The 20,290-nt window shown below is 45.9% G+C and overlaps 1 protein-coding gene across 1 annotated transcript in view; it reads right to left on the bottom strand.

Moving 5' to 3' along the window:
- Positions 1-20,290, bottom strand: part of LOC149367086 (tRNA pseudouridine(38/39) synthase) — a 30,042-nt gene that overhangs the window by 9,107 nt on the left and 645 nt on the right. The window contains exons 2-8 of the mRNA XM_089554113.1: positions 17,690-17,805; positions 15,982-16,183; positions 10,584-10,668; positions 8,492-8,597; positions 7,619-7,679; positions 5,358-5,539; positions 2,584-2,743 (exon numbers count right to left, since the gene is read on the bottom strand). Of these exons, the coding sequence (XP_089410239.1) occupies positions 2,584-2,743; positions 5,358-5,539; positions 7,619-7,679; positions 8,492-8,597; positions 10,584-10,668; positions 15,982-16,183; positions 17,690-17,805 (912 nt within the window). The remainder of the gene's footprint in view (positions 1-2,583; positions 2,744-5,357; positions 5,540-7,618; positions 7,680-8,491; positions 8,598-10,583; positions 10,669-15,981; positions 16,184-17,689; positions 17,806-20,290) is intronic.

Genomic DNA, 20,290 nt, shown 5'->3' with positions numbered 1-20,290 from the left:
TAACAAATTGATTCTTCTGTTTTAAGAAAAAGAAAATAAATTGTGGGGCTTAAAGTCCCACAGGAACACATGGGCTAGAGGAACACCGTTGTGGAGGGCTTCGAATTAATTTAGACAATTTCGGTTATTTTATCAGGCGGCAACATCACATGGCGTAAAAGCATATTTTGCGTTTTGCCTCCATCGAAACACGGCCTATGCGGCTGGGATTAAACACAGGTCCTTCGGCCCAGTAGCTGAGCGCCCTAACCGCTGAGGCACCGCTGAATGGAAAGCTGTTAATCCAGTGCTATTGTGAAGAACGAAAAAGCAATAAATTTCATTAAATGCCATCAACTATCAAAAACGGTGCTATGTCTCTATACTGTAAACAAAAATTTTTCCAGTGGCACATAATTGCAAACTTCGAGAAAGACTGACTAATTAAAAACCGTTCCTTTTCTTTGGCAAATGAAGGGAGGAAGGAGAGCAAGAACATTTTAAGGGAAAGCTGTCACTGTCCAAATAAATAGCCAAGGCTTCTCTTTTTTTTTCCTTCAAAAGAACTGAACATGCTGAATGCAGAGTACTATTGCTGGAGATGGAATAAGCGTCTTTCATTTACGGCTCATTTAGACAACAGAAGTTTTCGTGGGAGGAGATAGATAGGCAAGAAGGAACGCCTGAAAAGTTTTTCAACATATCCCTTGTGGGGACGCACTCGTCCCCTGCAGTTCGCTTTCCCGCAATGCACCCTCAACTGTGGTTAGCTTCCCCGCAAGGCACTCCCCTTAGTTGTGTTACTTTAACAGACAGGGGAGGGCGCCCGCGTCGCAGCGACACTAGCGCCACAAATGGTGTGTTTGCCGCGCGCGCGGGGGAGAGACGGGTCTCTTCTGCTCGGTACCAGGAAAGCGCGTGGACGTGTCGCGCGCGGCTCCGCTCTTCGTCGGAGGGCGACCTCATGGTGGAAGCTTGTTCCCACCAGCCCGTCCCGTCCAGCCCCGGAGTTTTCCCCCCTGCCCTAGCGTGGGCGAACATTCGCTCATAACCGTGCTGGTGAGTCGGACGTCCTCGATTCCTCAGCGTACTTCGTTGCTAGCTGGCGTTATTGTTGCTGTAGCAATAAATGCCTTGTTTGCGTCAGCCAGAGTGTTGTTCCTTTGTTCCCGCAGAGCAAGGCCCGCCGTGGTCGGCATGCGCTCAGTAATGCGCACGATCACATGATGGGGTCAGGAGGTCTTGAACTGTGTCAGCCGCGGTTAAACGGGGAGGACGTATTTATCCCCCCAATTTAAAACCCCACGCCCTCAACAGCCCCGCCGCGGTGGCTCAGTGGTTACGGCGCTCGGCTGCTGACCCAAAAGACGCGGGTTTGATCCCGGCCGCGGCGGCTGAATTTCTTGAAGGCGAAATTCTAGAGGCCCGTGTGCTGCGCGATGTGAGTGCACGTTAAAGAACCCCAGGTGGTCGAAATTTCCGGAGTCCTTCACTACGGCGTCCCTCATAGCCTCAGTTGCTTTGGGACGTTAAACCCCAATAAACCAAACCAAACCAACCACGCCCTCAACATGCAGATTATGCGGCAGAACATGCTCATGGTGATTAAGGTACTGTTGTCACACAAATGAAGTAAGGCAGAGGGCTGCAACATAACGAACCGTGCAAGCACTCAAAGAATCCTGTGTCTTCACATTCCTACTTTTTTCATGTTTTAAATAACCTATTCTAAACATGTCCTGGCATGCTCCATGTGCATGCCCTTCTGTTTTATTATTTTTTTTTTGTGGTATGACAAGTGCTTATGAAAATACTATTCAGAGCACCCAAAAGCATAACAGACCACTCAGTACATCGTTGTTAGTATAGGAGCACATAGTTTCATTCATTAATTTTTTATTCATACCTTATTTTGCAAAATACAAAAGAATATACAAGAAGAAAGCTTTGGCATAGTGTCACATGGCCATCCTGACACAAGCAACAACCATGTGACCACAAAAACGTCCGGCATTACATTATGCGTATGCACACGCAAACAGGTTTCATCCACTTTCATTACAAGTTAGCATACCGCCTTGCTACAAATACCTTGTACGAATCCATGCATTTTGTTTTCAAGTCTTTTGCATGCTGAGTTTTTTAAATTTGACTACTCCGCTTTTAAAGCATCTTTTCCTTTCTAATGGGGGGGGGGGGGGGGGGGGGGGGGAAGAAGGGGAGGCGGAAATCAAATCAAGATTAGCTTTAGGCACTGGCATGTAGAAGAAGGCAGGGGCATGTAAGGCCAGTTCCAAGCAAAACGCGACAACAAAAACAAAAAAACAGCATCTGCTGTAGTATGTGAAATACAGGCCGTGTCCATTACCATTTCTATGCAACCGTCTTCTTGCAATCGAACTGAAATTCAAATGCGCCTAGTATTCGTCCTCCGTAAATCACACTGGATTTGTTTTGACTGCATTTCATCTGACACTGACAGTGCGTGACAATGAAACCATAAGAATGCCTTGGCTTCAAGGTTTCATTTTGGGGCTCTCCCCAAACGGACTTTCACTGCCACAACACAAAGACAGTCGACAAACAGCAGCACTGTTAGCCCACCTGGGGTTCCTCCAGCCGCTGTCCCACCAGCAACAAGACGGCCACAATGCAACGCACTTGGTGCCACAGGAACGCCTGGCCCACTATCTCCAGACAGAAAAGCCGATAGCCGTCTTCGCAGCCATCTCCGGAGATGCTGGTGGCACGCGAACCATTCTCACTGCACAAAAATTCAGGGGCAGTTTGGCTCTCTAACATGCTGCAAGGCCTTTTCTGGCGCACTGTTTGGCACTGACTGCAAGACTGTTTGCACTGAACTAGTGCTTTATTTGAACTATCCACTTTGACTACACATTACAACTGCACACTTTGACTGCCGACTTTGACTGCTTCTTTAGCACGACTCTCCTTCTGCTTCGATAGGGTTCGGTTGTACCCATGGCTCTGTTCGCAGTAATGAGGTATGTAATGTGGTCACCCACGGACACCTGGCGCCCCCTGTCGGAGCGGACAACAACTATTTTTTATTAGTTGTCGTCTGCTCCAGAAGGGGGTGTCAGGCATCGGTGGGTGACCTCATTACTGCGAATCTGCACAATTTGACATCTTAGCCATTCCGACCAACCGAAAAGCGTCACACCTCTGCTGACAACCTTCTGTCGACAACGATGACATCATGGTGGACCCCCCAGGGAAGACAAAGCCCAGCTGTGAATTTTCAAATAGAATTCAGAAGTAGAATAAAAGTGCTGTTGGCATGTTACTCCACAGTCAGCTACTCCTCGCTGTCACCTAGTTGGGTCGGTTTCACCTACATGCCGTTCCGTGGTGTACACTCCCATCTGTGTTGCCTGTTCTACACCTTACGCCCTGTTTAGAGTTTGTCTATTTCAGGGCACCTGACAAATGCACAACTAAATAGACAAACATGCACACAATCCTTCACTTAGCACCAGAAAGAATCTGGGTTTAAGCTAGAATATGTCAACGACCATGCCCATGGGCCACAGCATTCACAATGGTCGGATACTACGTCATTCTGCTGTGAAGCTTCGAATGCGTTCAGGATTGCCACACAGAATTCCTCCGCATAAGTAGTCATTCGCTAAAGCATTTCTTGCAATACAGCTAAGAAGCTAATCAAAGAAATTATAAGCTCAAGGATTATGTTGCCTGTGGCTCTGCAACATGTGCCATGTTGCAGAGCGCATTCTAATTACATGTATTCAAAATGTCCTAAACATGATTCTTATTTCACTTTTAATGAAGCTTTCAGTTATCATTCTAATAATCGAGGCATGGAGCCAGAATAGAAGCATTACTACTGGGTGCAGCATTTGGGAGCAGAAACCCTTTCCAGCAGCTGATACAATGTTGACCAGGACCCAAAAGCAGTTCAACAACACTGGTCATTTTTATAAGTGTGTGCATTTCCAGCAACTTTTGTGAGACGAAATACAGCATGTTGCCACGTATAACAACAAGTTGACCCCCCCAACTTGTAGCCTTGCTGACTAAAAAAAAAAGTCGACTACAAATACGAGTTGATGTGTACACCCCCCCCCCCCTGGAGCAGTGGGAGACGACACTGGCCAGCGGCACCCTGGAAGACCAGTAGGCGCTAGTTGCCATTGCTAAAACGTCACCAGAATCTAATGGAGTGCTGGACTGAGGAGCTCACCCACAATGCACCCCAGTCTCCTTTTATGCAATAAATGTTTATTCTCTCTCTCTCACTCCCCACCATTCGCGGGATGGAATCGCGGCACATGCAGCTAAAGCAAAAAACGTGTAACGATGCAACCATAAGACCAGCAGTCAGCGGCAAATGGAGACCAGAGCCGATAAAACACCGTCCCAACCTGCCTTTCATACTAGCATGTGATCAGCTGACTAGCAGCAAACCAAACAGCCAGAGAGAGACAGAGAAAAAAACTTTGTTGGTTTTTAAAATGTTGGACAAGCCAGGTGGGCGGACTTCTTAGTTCAGGACTATGGCAGCTTGCGCTGATGTCTGGCCCCGTCGGATGGTCTGATGTTGGTCCCTCAGACCACTGCTGGCCGGAGCTGCCTCCCACTGCTCGTATGATGGCTATGATGTTCTCAGCTGGGACGGTTTTCTCACGCAACTACAGAAAATGTGGAATAGCATGGGCTTACCGCCGCACCAGGGATAGGAGTAGGGGTATCTGGAAGGGTGGATGAGGCTGTACAAGCAACTGTTAACACCATGCGCATTCTGCTGGACACCACAATCATCATCATCAGCCTGATTGCGCCCACTGCAGGGCAAAGGCCTCTCCCATGTCTCTCCAATTAGTAACCCTGTCCTTTGCCAGCTGCGGCCACCGTATCCCCGCAAACTTCTTGATCTCATCCGCCCACCTAACTTTCTGCCGCCAATTGACATACTAGCCTTGTCTTGAAATGTAGTACGGATTCCAGCACGATGTATGCTCCAGAGAATACCAGAAGTTTTCTCCTGCACAGTCTACTACTCTGCTTCTCAGGGTAAATGGCGCGCATTTTGAATTTTTGTAGCAGAACCGATTTGCAAACAAATTAACGACTCTTTTTTTTTTTTTTACACAGAGAGCTCAATGCATCTTGCCACCTATACTACCCATGGTTCGACCTGTAGACTCTGCGTATAGGTAGACCCCCCAATTTCAAAAGGCAACTTTTGAAAAAAAAAGTCGACTTATATGCGACAATATACGGTATGTGAAGAATGCCATTCACGGCCAAGTCTGACAAAGTTATGTCGCAACAAAGAACCCAATTACACTTTGTGCCCCTGTCTAAATGCTCGCTGCAAGCACTCTTCCGCTAACCTTGTGCTTTGCACGGTTGAGCTTTCTCCTCCAGTTGATGAGGCAGGCGGTCGTGGCCAGCGGAAGATGTCAGTCCGGAGGATGCACCGCATGTAGTTTGTGACGCCGTTGGCCACGTCCATCTTGCAGAGGTTGCGGAAGTCGTGCTCCCCGACCAACAGCGCAGCAGCCTCTCGCATCCTCTGCAAGCAAGGGGGTCATGCGACCATCACGCCCTTCACTAAATAAATTTTGCCCAGAGACATTTAAAAGGACGTTGCGGGCAACTACACCTCCATCTACATCAACATCTTCCCAACTGTATCGCGTCTAACTGCAACCACCAATGATTTCAGGACCAGCTGCACAAACATTTTCTTTAATGACATTGTGTCTTGTTACAGGTTGTTCTGTCTTGCAAGTTCTCTTTTCTTCTCGTTGGTAATGTATTAAGTTTTGGTTTCTTGCACAATTTCAACCATTCGTATTTTTATTATGGCTACTGCTTTTTCTTTAGATGTGTACTGGGCACATTTGTTGCTTGTGGTGATGTATGTTTTTTAGTTACGTTTTGCCCAGTATATTTATAATTGTTTTTACTTTTTGCCTTGAATTGCACGCTGTATTTAACTAGTTATTCCTATTGTGCTTAATCTGCTGTTTTTGCCCCCCTTACTCAATGCCCTTCTGGACCCTGTAAAGTTATTTTAAATAAATAAATAAATAAATCAGTAAAGTTTGATTGCTTGGCTTTCTTGTAATTCTAGTGAACTTCGTTCTGTACCAAAAGATGCAATTTAGTGCTGAAATTTGGATCTGGAAATGGAAACCTTTTTTGTTTTCCCTCAACTCAATTCATACTCGTGACAATGATGACATCGAGGTTAGTACGGACTCTGTGACTGCTGGCTGGAAGCTGATGGTGTGTTGGTGTGGCCTCAGAGAGGTCAATGCACTCTGCTTGCGAAGACAACCAGTGGCGGCATTATCTGCATTTCATTTTTTTTGCTTTTGCAGCTTATAAAAGCTCTAGTTTTAATGAAAGAGGAACATCCCTTTTTTTCTCTACTTTTTTTCGGAGCTTCACGTGCCTGCAGCACATTACAGTCCAGTGTCGACGGCCAACAAACGCAATGTTACGAGGTGAATTTTAGTACCCGAAATATTGAAAACCCGGGGCTTCGCATGGTACATGACACCTTGGACCATATTACATGTAGAATCTCGGTGAGCTAAGCCATAAATGATTAAGCAGTGATCTGGCCCCCAGTCTCTAGGGACTGGGGGCCAGTCTAGTCTAGTCGCAATCACTATACAGGGTGGCCACGCTTCAGTAGCCAGAAATATGGGGTCACTAGGTGAGCGTGCTGTACACGGGAAGCATGTTTTAACGCGACAGCGATGAGAGTCCTGCTCAATGGCAACCCATATGTAACGTCGTCATCACGACCTGCCTGCCGGATTCTTAACAAACTGCCCACCGTGTCAGGTGACAGTTAAATTAATAACTGGTTGCAAGCCTGCACAAGCGCACTTTGAGAGATTGCGCAAGTACTGCAGGCATTATACACTCCGTGCGCAACTTACATGAAAAAAAAAAATGAGCATGTGCTGCCAACAAAAAAAATTGCGTGGGCACTTTTGCAACTAAAGTGTTGAGAGGCGAAAGCCGAGGACACAATGCAGTGAACGCTTCCGCTGGATGTGACGTCACACCATACCCGTGGCTATTTCAATACCCTAATTATGCATCTTTCGGGAAACTTAAGTGTTAATTACGCTTCATTACACATTTTTCCATCTCATCTGACACAAATCTGACGTTTTTCCGACCATTCGGTGACAATTTCCACTATGCGGTGACGACTTCCTGTGGCTGTGACGTCACACAGTTCCTGTGGCTATATTGATGTCCGCGCTATTTCGAAGCAATTTCGACATTTCTGCCTATAATTAATTAACTAATTAATCTACAGCCGTCAAACTTGGCTTCTAGGTTCATTTTTTTCCTCCTCTATTTGAAGCAACCATTGGTTTTCTTTTTTAGTTCCCAGGTTAAATGCGTGTGACACGCTTTGTCAACGGACGACAGTATGAGCCATTAAAGCCCTTCACCTTAATACAAGAGATTTCTATCCCTGAACTAAACATTACCAATAGCATGCAGCCAAGCAGTTGCCCTTGACAGCACGAATATTGCTGGAGGAGACCCGGACCACTGCAGCATTAGCCCAGCACAGTGCACCGTCAGAAAGACTGAAAAGAAACCAGGAAATGCTCACCGGAATGTCCAGGTTGCCTTGTGGGAAGAAATACCGGTAAGTACGCTGCCGGCAGTCAAACCTGCAAGTGCACAGTCATTGGTCTCCGCGATGCAAAGTGGTGCCTCTGGAAATGTGCACTGAAGGTGTCCTGAATGCCACCTTTGTTAAATCAGAGAAATGTCTCGGAGACTGTGGAATGCCCTGCAAACGATACTGTGAAAGAATCTTTCCCGAACACCCAACGGCACAGATGAATGAAAAAATTCAGGGGGCACTTCGACGATCTAAAGTGCGCGAGGCGGAAGCCTTTACACGCAACTTTAGTCATGATTACTTAATGACTAGCTAGTCATGACTAATTAGTTGATGACTGGTTAATGACTACTTAGTTGATGACTAACCAGTCATGACTGTTTGATGACTAACTAGTCATGACTTTTTAATGACTAACTAGTAATGATTGCTTAATGTCTAACTAGTCATGGCTAATTAGTTGATGACTGGTTAATGACTAGCTAGTAATGACTTGTGACTAATAATGACTAGTTATGACTTTGATTTCAGATGTAATGGACGGACGGACAGAGTCATGGCCGTGAATATGAGCCATTAAAGGCTTTCGCCTTAAATCATATTATTACAGGAAAAGGATGGGGCAAGATGGCCTCGTTATAGGGCAGGGGACGGAGAGTTAAGGGTCCTCTTCATCATCTTCTTCATGCTGGGGCATGGACGTGAGAAATGTTAGATGGCCTAGTGCAGTGCATAATTATAAATTAATGTAGCGCACAGTACAGCCAAACTGCAAAAATCGCGTATCACTCAGCCAGGAGGGGAACCTGACCTGCCTTTTGAGCTCTTCCAAGCAGTCAGTGGAGTTGTGGCACCCACCGTGCGCTGAAGTCTTGGTCAACGGGTGCCCAGGCCAACACACGGATCTCAGGTGGCAAGACTCCATTGAGAATCTTCACATAGTCCAACTCCTGAGTCCGGGACGCTGCAGGGAACAGTAACAGCTGAGCAACATGCTCAAGCAGCACGCTTTACTAGCAACCACGTGCATCTTTTAGCAACTGGCATGCAATTAACAACAATCCCTGTCGCATAATGCCACCTAAACGTCGCACTGACAGCAGTCAAGGGCCAAGCAAATGGCTTGAACATTTACTGGCCATTGTTTAAACGACTTACCACACTCTAAAGGTGAAGGAGAGATCTGAATGCTCAGCAACCATACCCAACATAATATATGAATTTAGCCATGCCCACAAGAGAGTAAGCTGTCACACTGACCCCAACGTTCTATGCAGAGCACAAGCATGTTTTAAGGTGACAGCCTTTAATGCCTCATCGTTGTCGACAGAAGGTTCTCAGCAGAGGTGTCACGCTTTTTCTACTCAGACGAGAAAAAAAATCTTCGTGCACAATGGGATTCGAGCCACCATCCTTCCGTTCCGCAGCTGAGCATGCTAATGGCTACGCTACTTCCTGCCAACGCGTATGTAGTTCTCCCTGTCTAGGATGCTGGAGAGTGTTTGCAGAAAGGCGTCGAATCAGACGGATGTCTCCCAAATGCCCTCCAGTGTCTCCAGCGTATAAGATTCACAAACAATTGTGGACTTAATCAACATCTTAACCACACATCAGTGACACAAGCAGCAACACTGAGCTTAAGGCTTTCGCTTCACTGCACTTTAGGTCAACAAAGTGCCCTCCTGAATTTTTACAGAATGCACCTGTTCAGACAGCATTGGCAATTTTTCTTCAAGCTTCAAAGAAACAGGGTTACCATTCTCACACTTTCCAGTATGCCGATGACGGCAGGCTTCTGGGTGTGCCAGCATTCTGCAACATGTATGTCGCAGTGCAAAAGACACCACAGACAAATTTAGAACATAGGCACACCACTGGTATTAATTCAGCCAGGGAAGAGCACCAGACTTGTGTGCACCTTCTTTTATTGTTTTGTTGCGAAAGCATAACACTACTGGAGCCCAGCTCGGCTCATCGCGTATGCTCGTGGCGGTGCGGCTGCCAAACAACCTTGAGTCACCGTTGCCTAGCAACCGCTTCAGCTGCGCTCCAACAGATGGCGCCGCACCGCTGCCACCTGTCGCCTACACACCCAGAGGGAGCCACCCTCGCACAGGCGATGGATTTCACAGCTGATGACGGCAAACGCTTAACTACAAGCTAACACCACAAGCGTATATTTTTTTTTTCTCTGTTCTGTCTTTCAAGTTACAATGTACTATCGGGGACAGAAGTCACTGACCCACCCACCAAGTTTCAAACTGTGCACGTGCAGGCGCCACCTGACGATGCTCTCCCAGTTTCGAAACCGGCGCAGCATGTCAAAACCGGCATAGCAGTGCTCTGGTCTCAACAACAGGAGTGCATCATCGTGCCTGCGTGCAGTTCGGCACAGTTCAGAACTTGGCGGGTGAGTCAGTGACTTCTGTCCCCGATAGTACAAGTCCAGCGTGCTCTAAAGGTTCGCTCTCACACTGGCCTTTCAAGCCTCTTCTCGCTCTCCCACGTGACACAGGTATACCTCTGCTGCACACAGCAAATTGACAAGTAGCCTGAAACAAGCGTTCACAGCCAAGCCAATCCCAAAGCCAAAGATATAAAGTTGAAGCGCACAACCAGACACCAGACGAAGACGGTGAAAGAGACGAGAGACAAATGAGCGCTAACTTTCAACAGTTTACTGTGAACTGCAAAGCAACATATAAAGGCTAATTGTGACCGGTCATCACACATGCGCAGTGCAAAGCCCGTTCAATTGCATTTTGCTTGTGGAACAAGATTTTGCCGGAAGATGTTCAACCCTTATTCGAAACAATAAACTGTTGAAAGTTAGTGCTCGTTTGTCTCTCGTCTCTTTCACCGTCTTCATCTGGTTGTGTGCTTCAACGTTATATCATGTCTCACCAACATGCCCAAACAACCACTTTGCCAAAGCCAAGCATGGCCGTACCTGTGCTTGGGTCTGGCTGGTAGCCCTCCTGGGCAAAGACACCGGTGCCCTCAGACAGGTTGGTCCGCAGGTCAAGCGAGATCACCTGTGCATGGGCAAGCAATCAGCTCTCCACTGCTGGGTCACTCCTTGCTTGCAGCGGATTACACTCACAGCTTTACCAACTACTGTGTGTCAAAACATAGAAGGAAGAAACAGCGCGACGAAACACGGACACACGTAGAAAAGACACACACACGAGCGCTGGCTCACAACTGAAAGTTTATTCTGGTGGAAAGACCCTTAAATAGAAAACATGAGGGGGTGCGTAACAGGGCTGCTCAGCGATAACCAGTAATCAGTGTGGTCGCGTCACAGGATGACACAAAAACACAACAGGGAACAAAAGAAAGTTATAAGTTATAAAGGAAACAGATGAAAATTACACAGGTGAAACCATTTATGGTTTCACCTGTGTAATTTTCATCTGTTTCCTTCATAGGTTTTACCTTTCCCCGCTCTTTTGGCTACTTTTTCATAGTTTTTGTTATTGTTACCTACCTGACCACTGTTACGCGGCCCTTTACACCGCCTTTTATCGCTTATAACTTTCTTTTGTTCCCTGTTGTGTTTTTGTGTCATCCTGTGACGCGACCACACTGATTACCGGTTATCGCTGAGCAGCCCTGTTACGCACCCCCCCATTTTTCTATTTAAGGGTCTTTCCACCAGAATAAACTTTCAGTTGTGAGTCAGCGCTCGTGTGTGTGTCTTTTCTTCGTGTGTCCGTGTTTCGTAGCGCTGTTTCTTCCTTCAAATGCATTACCAACTAGCCCAGAACCTTGCTCTTCAAAACATAGAGTGCCATGAAAAAACGCATGGAAGGTGTCAAGAGCACTGGAGGATGAAATTATTGACACTTGTCTGTCAACTTTGGAAACGCATTACAAGCTGATCACTTGGCAGCAAAACCATGATGACCTCTCCTGAATTCCAACTCACCTAATTAAGGTGGGGTGAGACTTTGTTGTGTCAAAAAAAGTTCAATTTTGAGATTTTGTGATCACCTGATAGAGAACTTCTTCTTTCAGAAAATATATTACACTCGGGTGTTTGCGACTGCAAAAATTATTTCTCATCCTTTTACTTCATCACGTCAACCAGAAAGGTGGGTGCACCTCGACGTGGTCAATTCGTTTTTGATACTTGCAAAAATTCAGTGCTCTGAAGTTTTTGATCAGAAACTGAGGTTTTGCTTTCAATTTGAAATTTTGGCCTTGTTCGTAGTACATTTTTTGGCCACTAGAGCTTCTCCTGTGGCTCTTCTGTCAAGGGAAGTTTTGATGTATAAGACGGTTTTCATGGACTGTATTGGCGTTAGTTTCAAAACAACATTTTTGGAGGTTTGTGTACCTTTTTCTCCGAAAATATAAGGCATAAACAAACAAATTTTCACAGTTAATTAATGGATTAAGCAACTGGAACTAGAATCAGCAACGTAGGTGCATTTGTATTTTTCTGACTAAAAAAAAACTATTCAGATTTGGCAGTTTTATTCCATCGACAAATATAGAAAACATAGCAAATCTATTTTTTGTGTAAAGCGTTCGTTGCTACTTTCATACAAAATTGCAACTTTTTGAGGATAGTAGATTTTAAGCAAAAGGCACATTAGTGTAAAAACAAAGAAAAAAATACTGAACAAAATTTAAAACTAGTTTTCAGCCTTAATGCAAGTTGCATCTATCTTTAAGACTCCTTGCGAATTTTATAGCCATAGCTTCTATTACAGCTACTGTACAGCCAACTTTTGAAACTCATTATCAAAGTCTCACCCCACCTTAACTCAAGCTTCTGATTTACGTGAACTAACCAATGCTTTGGTTCAATGGACATTGGATGCAATAAGTATGCTGGCCTCAATTCAAAACTATACATAAATTAAACGAATTTTCTATTCCCTCTGAGTTCCAATCATAGAGTCGACTGCATTAGAAACTTGACATTTCAGGTACGACAGAATAACAGACAATTAACCTCTCGTTTAATCTTCACCGCGTCTATTTCAATATGCGGTACATTTAACACTATTATCAGCGCAACAGAAGGAGCAATGATGTGATTGGCTGAAGTCACTTTTAGCAGCTTCTGGAGCAGCCAAACGTGCCTTTTGGTGCAGAAAAGCGAGCGTTTCATGCAGATACAGTCGAACCCGGATATATCGAACCCGCATATTTCGAATTATTGGCTATATCGAACACAAAGATTACCCCCTTGAAAATACTATGTAAAAGTATAGGGCAGTTGCGTTGTATATCGAATTCCATTTTCGCCGGACATTGGATATATCGAACGCCGCGCCGCGCCCCTGGAAGGTGCGCTTTCCCCAAAGACATTCCTGTCCGGTCCTCAGCCGCCTCAGCGGAGAACATTTCCGCAGTCAGCAGGCGAGGGCCCTTTTTTTTTTTTTTGTTCCCCGTTTTTGCGCCCCACTGGCGCGAGCTTTCCCGCTCCTCCTCTCCTCCTGTACCGCCGGCGTGTGCTCCGTCAAGGTCATTGGAGCTCAGCGAAGAGAGAGCGCGGCATGGAGACGTGCGGCGATGGTTTTAAGCCACGCTTCTTGGGGACAGAGAGAGAGAGAGAAAACGGTCGCTTGTGGGCACATCGTGGGTCTGGGGAAAAGAGAGAGCTCAAAAAAAAAAAAACGAAGCCCAGAGCGCCGATCTTTCTCCGTGCTCTTTCTTTTCCCTCTGTCGTTCCTTCGCAGCCGGGTTGACTGCCGCTCGCATAGGCTTCGCTCTTATCGCTCCATCTGCGCCTCGCGTGTTTTTTTTTTGTGTGTGTGCCTGTGTTTCAACGCGCGATGTGAAGCAGGCCCCAGTAGCCAACTGTTTTGGCAAGGCAGGCCTTGAAGTGGCCGGAGATGAATGTCCGGAAGATTTAGGTGACGATGAGTGCTTGGACGACGCGTTTCGCGACTTGTCCAATTTTCTCGGCGCCGTTCCGTCCGAAGTGACTGTTGAGGACTTTAACGCTGACAGCGAAGTTCAAGACGCCGACTCCAGCGACGACGAGGGCAACTGTGTTGTCGAAGAAACGCGTCCGTGCGCAGCCACTGAACTGGCGTCAGCGTTAGCCTGATTCGGCGCTGTTGCGGCGAAATGGAAGGCACTGTGCTCTCGCACCTGGACAGTCTCGAGAAGATCGAGGCCAGTGTTTTGATCGTTTCCCAGGGGAAAAAAGCAGCCCAAAATTAGTGATTTTTTTTTCCGCGAAATAAAGCGCTTTCACATTGCGCGCCCATACTATGTGATTCGCGGCTGTTCCAAACGGTAAGCCACAATTTGTTATGATCGGGAGTGCAGTTTTAGCCTATATCTGTATATCGAATTTTCGCTATATCGAACTATTTTCCAATCCCCTTCGAATTCGATATATCCGGGTTCGACTGTATATATCATATTTTCCCGTGCATGTCTCTTTTTTTAGTGCTCTAGCAGTTATGATGGCCATTCCCCGCATTGCTTAGTTAAGCTTGATTAGTTAAGTTGGAGGGTAGCTTGCCACAGAAATTTGGACCGATGACATATGCACCTTCAGTTGCATTAAGGATAGTTGCCGGGCCAGTTGGTACATGATCACACCGTAAATGTTCACATCATACATGATCACACCGTACATGATCTAACCGCACCCAGAAAGCTCAATATGCTTTGCAGAATGGTGAATGAAGATGCCTGAAAACCAGCGCGGTGCAGTAAGAAACATGAAAAAATGTTCACCACCTGTGACACGGAGGTAATCTACGAGATACCGCTGTCATGCGGCGCATCTTATGTGGGCCAAAGTGGACGCTGCATAAACGACCGTCTATGAGAGCACGCCATTAACATCCGCACGGGATACGGCAGCACGCTGGCAAAACACGTATCTGCCTGTCATTGCACACCTAACCTTGGACGAAGCCAGATTTTGAGGCGGTATAATCATCAACACAAACGTGAACTATATGAAGCATTCATCATAGACAGGAAAGGCGCGTCATGCGTTAGCACTCCATCGATAGCACTGACAAGAAAAGAGATTAAATATATTGAATAACCATTGACGACATGATGCGACAGAAGGATATCTTCCACGCCTTCCTTTGTTTTTTTTTTTTGTTTTTTGTATTCCATTCAGGTATTTATTGCGAGCAATGCAATAAACCATGCAGTTGTTAGTTCAGTGCTGTGTGTGTGCGTGTCTTCTTTCTTCGTCCGTGTAAGCGCACTGTTTTGCGGTGTGACCTTCAGTTGCATGCTTTAAAGCGCGGTTGAGGTGTCCACTGAGATGTAAAGATATAAGAGCTACAGCGCCCTTTCCTCTCTCCAAACCCCTTTCACTTCTTCAAAGACCTTTCTTTTCCTTAAAACACATGCTTTCCCATTCCTCCATGTAAGCAGACTTAAGTGCCCTTAGAATTTTGTAATTTTTCGTCTGTGCAACTTATATGCAGTGAAGATTTCTAGTAACTATGTTTGAAAAGAAAATCAATGAGTAAACGAAAAAAATAATAGTTAAACAACAAGTCCCACAAAGCCCCAACTGCAAATGAACTGCGCTACCACTACATGTTGTGAAAAACAAGTACACTATTCTAGATTTATATTTGCTTCAGTTATCACCATCGTCAGAATCAGCCTGACTACACCCACAACAGGATAAAGGTTCTCCCATTTCCCTCTAATTTGACCCTGACCTGCATCAGCTGTTGCCTCCTTATCTACACAAACTTCATCACCTCATCCGCTCACTGGACTCCCTGCCACCCCCGCTACATATGCCTTCTCCTGGGAGCCACTCCATTACCTTAAGAGACCGTCTGTTATCTCTTTGCATTACATGCCCTGTCCGCATCCATTTCCTCTTGCTGACATCATTAACTCTTATTTGTTCCCTAACTCACACAGCTCTCTTCCTGTCTCCTAACATTACTGCTATCACTTTCCTTCCCATAGGTCACTGCGTGGTCCTCAATTTAACTTCCAGATTTTCGTTACATTCCAAGAAGTTTCCTGCCCCAATCCAGTCATAAATCACTACACACCACATAACTGCAAGCTAATATGATTGCAAGACAACGTGACCCACCAAGTCATGCTATGAATGCAAAGGAAAGATTTTGATTTGATTTATCGTCACAAATATGGTTACACAAAGTTACGAAGGAAAATCGGTAAAAAAGCTGCTCAGGGCAACCTGGCTGGCTACAAGCTCTGCTAAATAGCTGCAGCAGGGTGGAAAGAACACTTTCCAACGATAACTGACTAAAGCGGACAAGCACCACGTTATAACATACAAAAGCGCTCGCAATTATGGCGCATAATGTATGAATAAAATAAAGAATGAAAAGACAAGAAACAAGAATGTGACAGACCTGTGAAAATGCAGAGACGCCCTTGTCGGTGCGCCCGCACCGGTGGTAGTGAGCCTGGGTGCGGTCCTCCAGCAGCCGGGTGCGCTCCAGGGCCTCGAAGAGCGCTGCCTCCACTGTGCGGCCCGTATCCTCCTGCAGCACGTAGCCATCGTAGTCCCAGCCCAGGTAGAACAGGCGCAGCACCACGTGCCTCCGCTTGAACCTACGCGCGACACAACAGGTGCAAGACCGGTAAACTAACTACACCGTCAGGGTAGGTATTGCCGTCACTACAAGGCACGGCTGTAGACAGAGCAGGCTGAACCAACATGGAAACATCTCAGTTCACTCAGAACTCGTCTCTGGGCAAGTAGACGCCAAGATGTACCCGGTCTTTAATGCGTGAAATGCAATTTATGGTTACATCCAGACTTTCGTGCGTTCACTCATTCAGTGGATCTGTACATCTGTATTAGTACCTGGTACAGTCGGGGACAAAAGTCTCCGGACCACGTGTTCCTCAAACGAAGCTTATAGCTCTACTACTACACAGCGGCTGGAGACCGCACTTGTGGAGATGAAAGAACAAAAATTTAACCTTTACCTCCACAAGTGTGGTCTCCAGCCGCCGACTGATAGCAGAGCTATCGGCTTCGTTAGAGGAACACGTGGTCCGGAGACTTTTGTCCCTCACTGTACATTTGTCCAAAGACGGACCTACCCCTGCTTTGTACATGTGCTTATCCTGTGCAGTTAACACTGCAATACGTGAGGTTCAGTGGGTGCCCATTTCACCAGTACAGGTCTGACCTCACCTGGACACCAGAGTAGCAGGCATATATTTGCAAGGATACTTGCCCCTCTACGGGGGTTCCATATTACACACAGTAGGACAGTCTAAGTGTAGAATAAATTACCGTGCTAAGTTTTATGCTTTTACTCCTATATTTTGTCTTGCTTTAGTTTTCTTTGAAAATTACCATGGCACCATGGTATGTTTGAAACTACAATTGGCGTTTTTGTCTTCGCCAATGCGTGAAGGCACTGATGATGCAACAACGCTATGCAGTGATGCAACAACACTATACAGTGATGCAACAACACCATGCATACCAGAGAAAGTACTGACACAGCTAGTCCTATAGGAAAGCTGAGGCATTTCGTTTTCCTCAAGTTAAGCTTCAGAGGATATGGGTGTGTGTGCACATTCTAAGGCACCCATTAGAATATTGGGCGTTGCCTAGTTAAGCTTCCTGCTTTTTCCGTTCTTCTGTTTTTCTTCCTCTCTCTCTTAAGGCACCCATGAACCTGATGCTGGTGTAACGTGCATTTTACATCAGCCATGTATTCTCATGTGAAGTATCATTCAGGTTATGAGATGTGATATCCTAGTAGAGAAGGACATCCTTACTGAACACCCTTATTGATTGTATTGCTGGGCTAAGCCATTTTGCTTTTGGCATTTTGGCAATTATATTTTTGTTTGCATATTCAAATCATCATGATGCCGTGTACGTGTGCCACCATTTCTCTGTACACACCACGAATTTCCACAGACACTGTGGTAAAGCGCGCTTGAATCATACGGGCTTTCTTGTGTTTTATTACGCAGCACAAGGTATGAACACACATTTTTTTGTCGCATTGCTGTCATGCTGCATCGTCTAGCACAAGATAGCAGTCCTGAGGCATGAGAGACAACTGCGCTATCAGGATAATTCCGACTAACCGTGTGAAGTCAAACGGCTTGACTGGTCGCACGGTCTTCTGCTTGTCCTTGGCCTGCAGTAGATTCTGCAACTGCTGCACGTGTATCTCCAGTTTCCGAATTCGATCCACCAAGGCCTGCAGATGAATGAGAACCAAACACACAACTGCGGCTTCCAGCGAAGAAAAAGCTTGACTAGAATTCAGCAGTCCAGTAATGAAACCGACCACAGCCTGCTTTCCAAGGTATCTTATGCCTCTGTAGGTGAAAAAACACCCTAATCACACTTCCGCTGTAGCCTCCAGATGACATATTTTTCAATTGTTTCAGATTTTGTATACGTTTTTATTGAATATATGCTGTTCATCTTCCTCTTTAATGTTGAGCACCATCTGTTGAAGTCACATAATCTTATTCTGAATCAAGCCTTCACATTAAAGTCATCCAGTCCGAACACCCACTCTGATGGTTTCAAGAACATGCCTTGGTTCTTGGCTCACATGTTTAGCTACTTAATTCAATGAAAAGAATGCCGGTATGGAGGTCCCATCAAACAAAAAGCAGTCACTGAGTGAGAGCTGTCTGCACATGGTAACAACAACGAGCATAAAAACAATGAGCCCCAATTTCAGCAAAGAAATATTACCCATTAGTACTTGCCTGAGTGCAGATACACAGCTATGAAGAAAAGAGCTACACAGCTTCTTGCAAAATACTTCCTTCCATTGGGAAAGCTGTGTATGTATGTATGCTTTGAAGCCATGCACTCAGGTAGATGCTATAAAAAGGGAGGGGCCACTTAAGCTCTGCCTTAATGGTATGAAGTGATAGCGTAAACGGTTAATGTCTATATATTCGGAATAGACCACTCTTTACTCTACATTCATAGATCCCTGGGAGTCCTCACACCACTCCTGACGCAGTGGTGCGGCGGTTAAGTGATGCGCCACTGCCCTCCGATGGCAGCTGCTGCCACCTGTGGGGCTTGTGAGGCCCAGGTTGCTCTTCCCGAGCAACCTCTCACCACCAACTGTTAATTTAACTGCCACCTGCCACGGTAGGCAATTTGCTCACAATCTGGTGGGCAGGCTGTGATGATGTCACGAGGTCATGTGACCTAGGTGGCCCACCTAGGTTTCTTCTCTAGGGATTTTTCCGTGGATTTTTCACTCATGGCCAACGATGCCGACGGCAGATTTTCTGCGACACGGGACTCTTAACGCTTTTGTGTTAAAAGAGTGATTACACTTTTAAGGCGAAAGCCTTTAATGGCTCATACTGTGGTGACCAAGATGTGTCAGCAAATTTGTCGGCATTCAGATTGGTCGATTTTGACTGGTGTCCACAAAAAATATGTGAGACAGTTACTGCGTAATTTCCTTTCCTCAAACAGAATTTTCATTTTGTTCATTACTGCCCCTCTTTCTCTTTCTTCTTTCACTCCACTTCCTCCAGCACCATTTCCTTTCATCAAAAAGCCCTTTCCGTGGACTCCCTGGCAGCGCTACAACACGCTGCCGCATTCCACTCCTAAAGGCAAAGATTAAGCGTCATTAATTGGCAGTTAATTAATGCACCAACAGAATGTGAAGTGAACCATCGCGTAGCAGAATGCAACACTCAGGCTTTTGCCTTTCACCACTTCAGCTGCTAAAGTTCCTCGTAATTTTTGTTTAAAACCTACTCCTCCTTGGGGATAAAGATGCCCACTTTTGTTAACAAGCAAAACTAAAACGAGTGGCTGGTTGACTACTGTGCCAGTTGCACACGTGATGTTTAAATAAGTTCAAAATCAGCCAGCAACAGCCTCTTCATTAGTATATCTCCTAAAGTAGCCAGGTGGGCTTGATGGTTGCCTGGAACACGTTCAGACTCACTTCAAGCACTACAAGTGAAGGATGAAAACGTGGCAGGTGGCCGCCATGAATGCCAGGCATTGCTGAACTGAGAATGCTGAAGTATATTATGGTCTCATCTTTTAGTGATGGTGGCATTTCCCACCATGTTTCTGCACCAGCTTCTGTAGATGAGCTGTTAAGAGGTGTGCTGTTGAAGCAGGGAACAGAAAATTTGAAAACTTGTGCCAGCTGCAAGGCATGGCAGTGGCACCATGTGCAACTTGTACGTCAAAAACAGCTGTGAGGAGACATTCACTTTAGCGTCCATCACCTGACACTGCCAACTGTTTTAAACCAGCTGGACTCGCAACTATTCTCTGAGGTGAAGATGCTGGGACCGTGGCCTCGTTGATCAACGGCAAAGAAAGCTATATGGTTTCTGCTACAGTTCCTGAGAACTACATGTCTAAGAGACTGTGTGCGCGTTCTACATCGTTTTCTGTTACCTTTTTGCCAGCTGAGGGTCACCAAACCGTGAATGACTACACAATAATCTCAAGAGAAATGTTTCTGAAAACGATCATATGGGCAGACGTCGCCTTTTTCGCGCAAAAATGGATTGGTTTTATGGGGTTTAACGTCCCAAAGCTACTCGGAACCATGAGTCGATTTGGGAAGGGTGAAAAACACCTGGAGTTCTTCAACGTGCACTGACATCACTCAGTACATGGGCCTCTAGCATTTCACCTCCATCGAAATACGACCGGCGCGGCCGGGATCGAAC

The sequence above is a fragment of the Amblyomma mixtum genome, chromosome 1, assembly GCF_055824585.1.
Source record: "Amblyomma mixtum isolate Tamu chromosome 1, ASM5582458v1, whole genome shotgun sequence".
Lineage (NCBI taxonomy): Eukaryota > Metazoa > Arthropoda > Arachnida > Ixodida > Ixodidae > Amblyomma > Amblyomma mixtum.
Note: the sequence above shows the minus strand (reverse complement) of the source record. Positions and strands in the feature narration are given on the sequence as shown.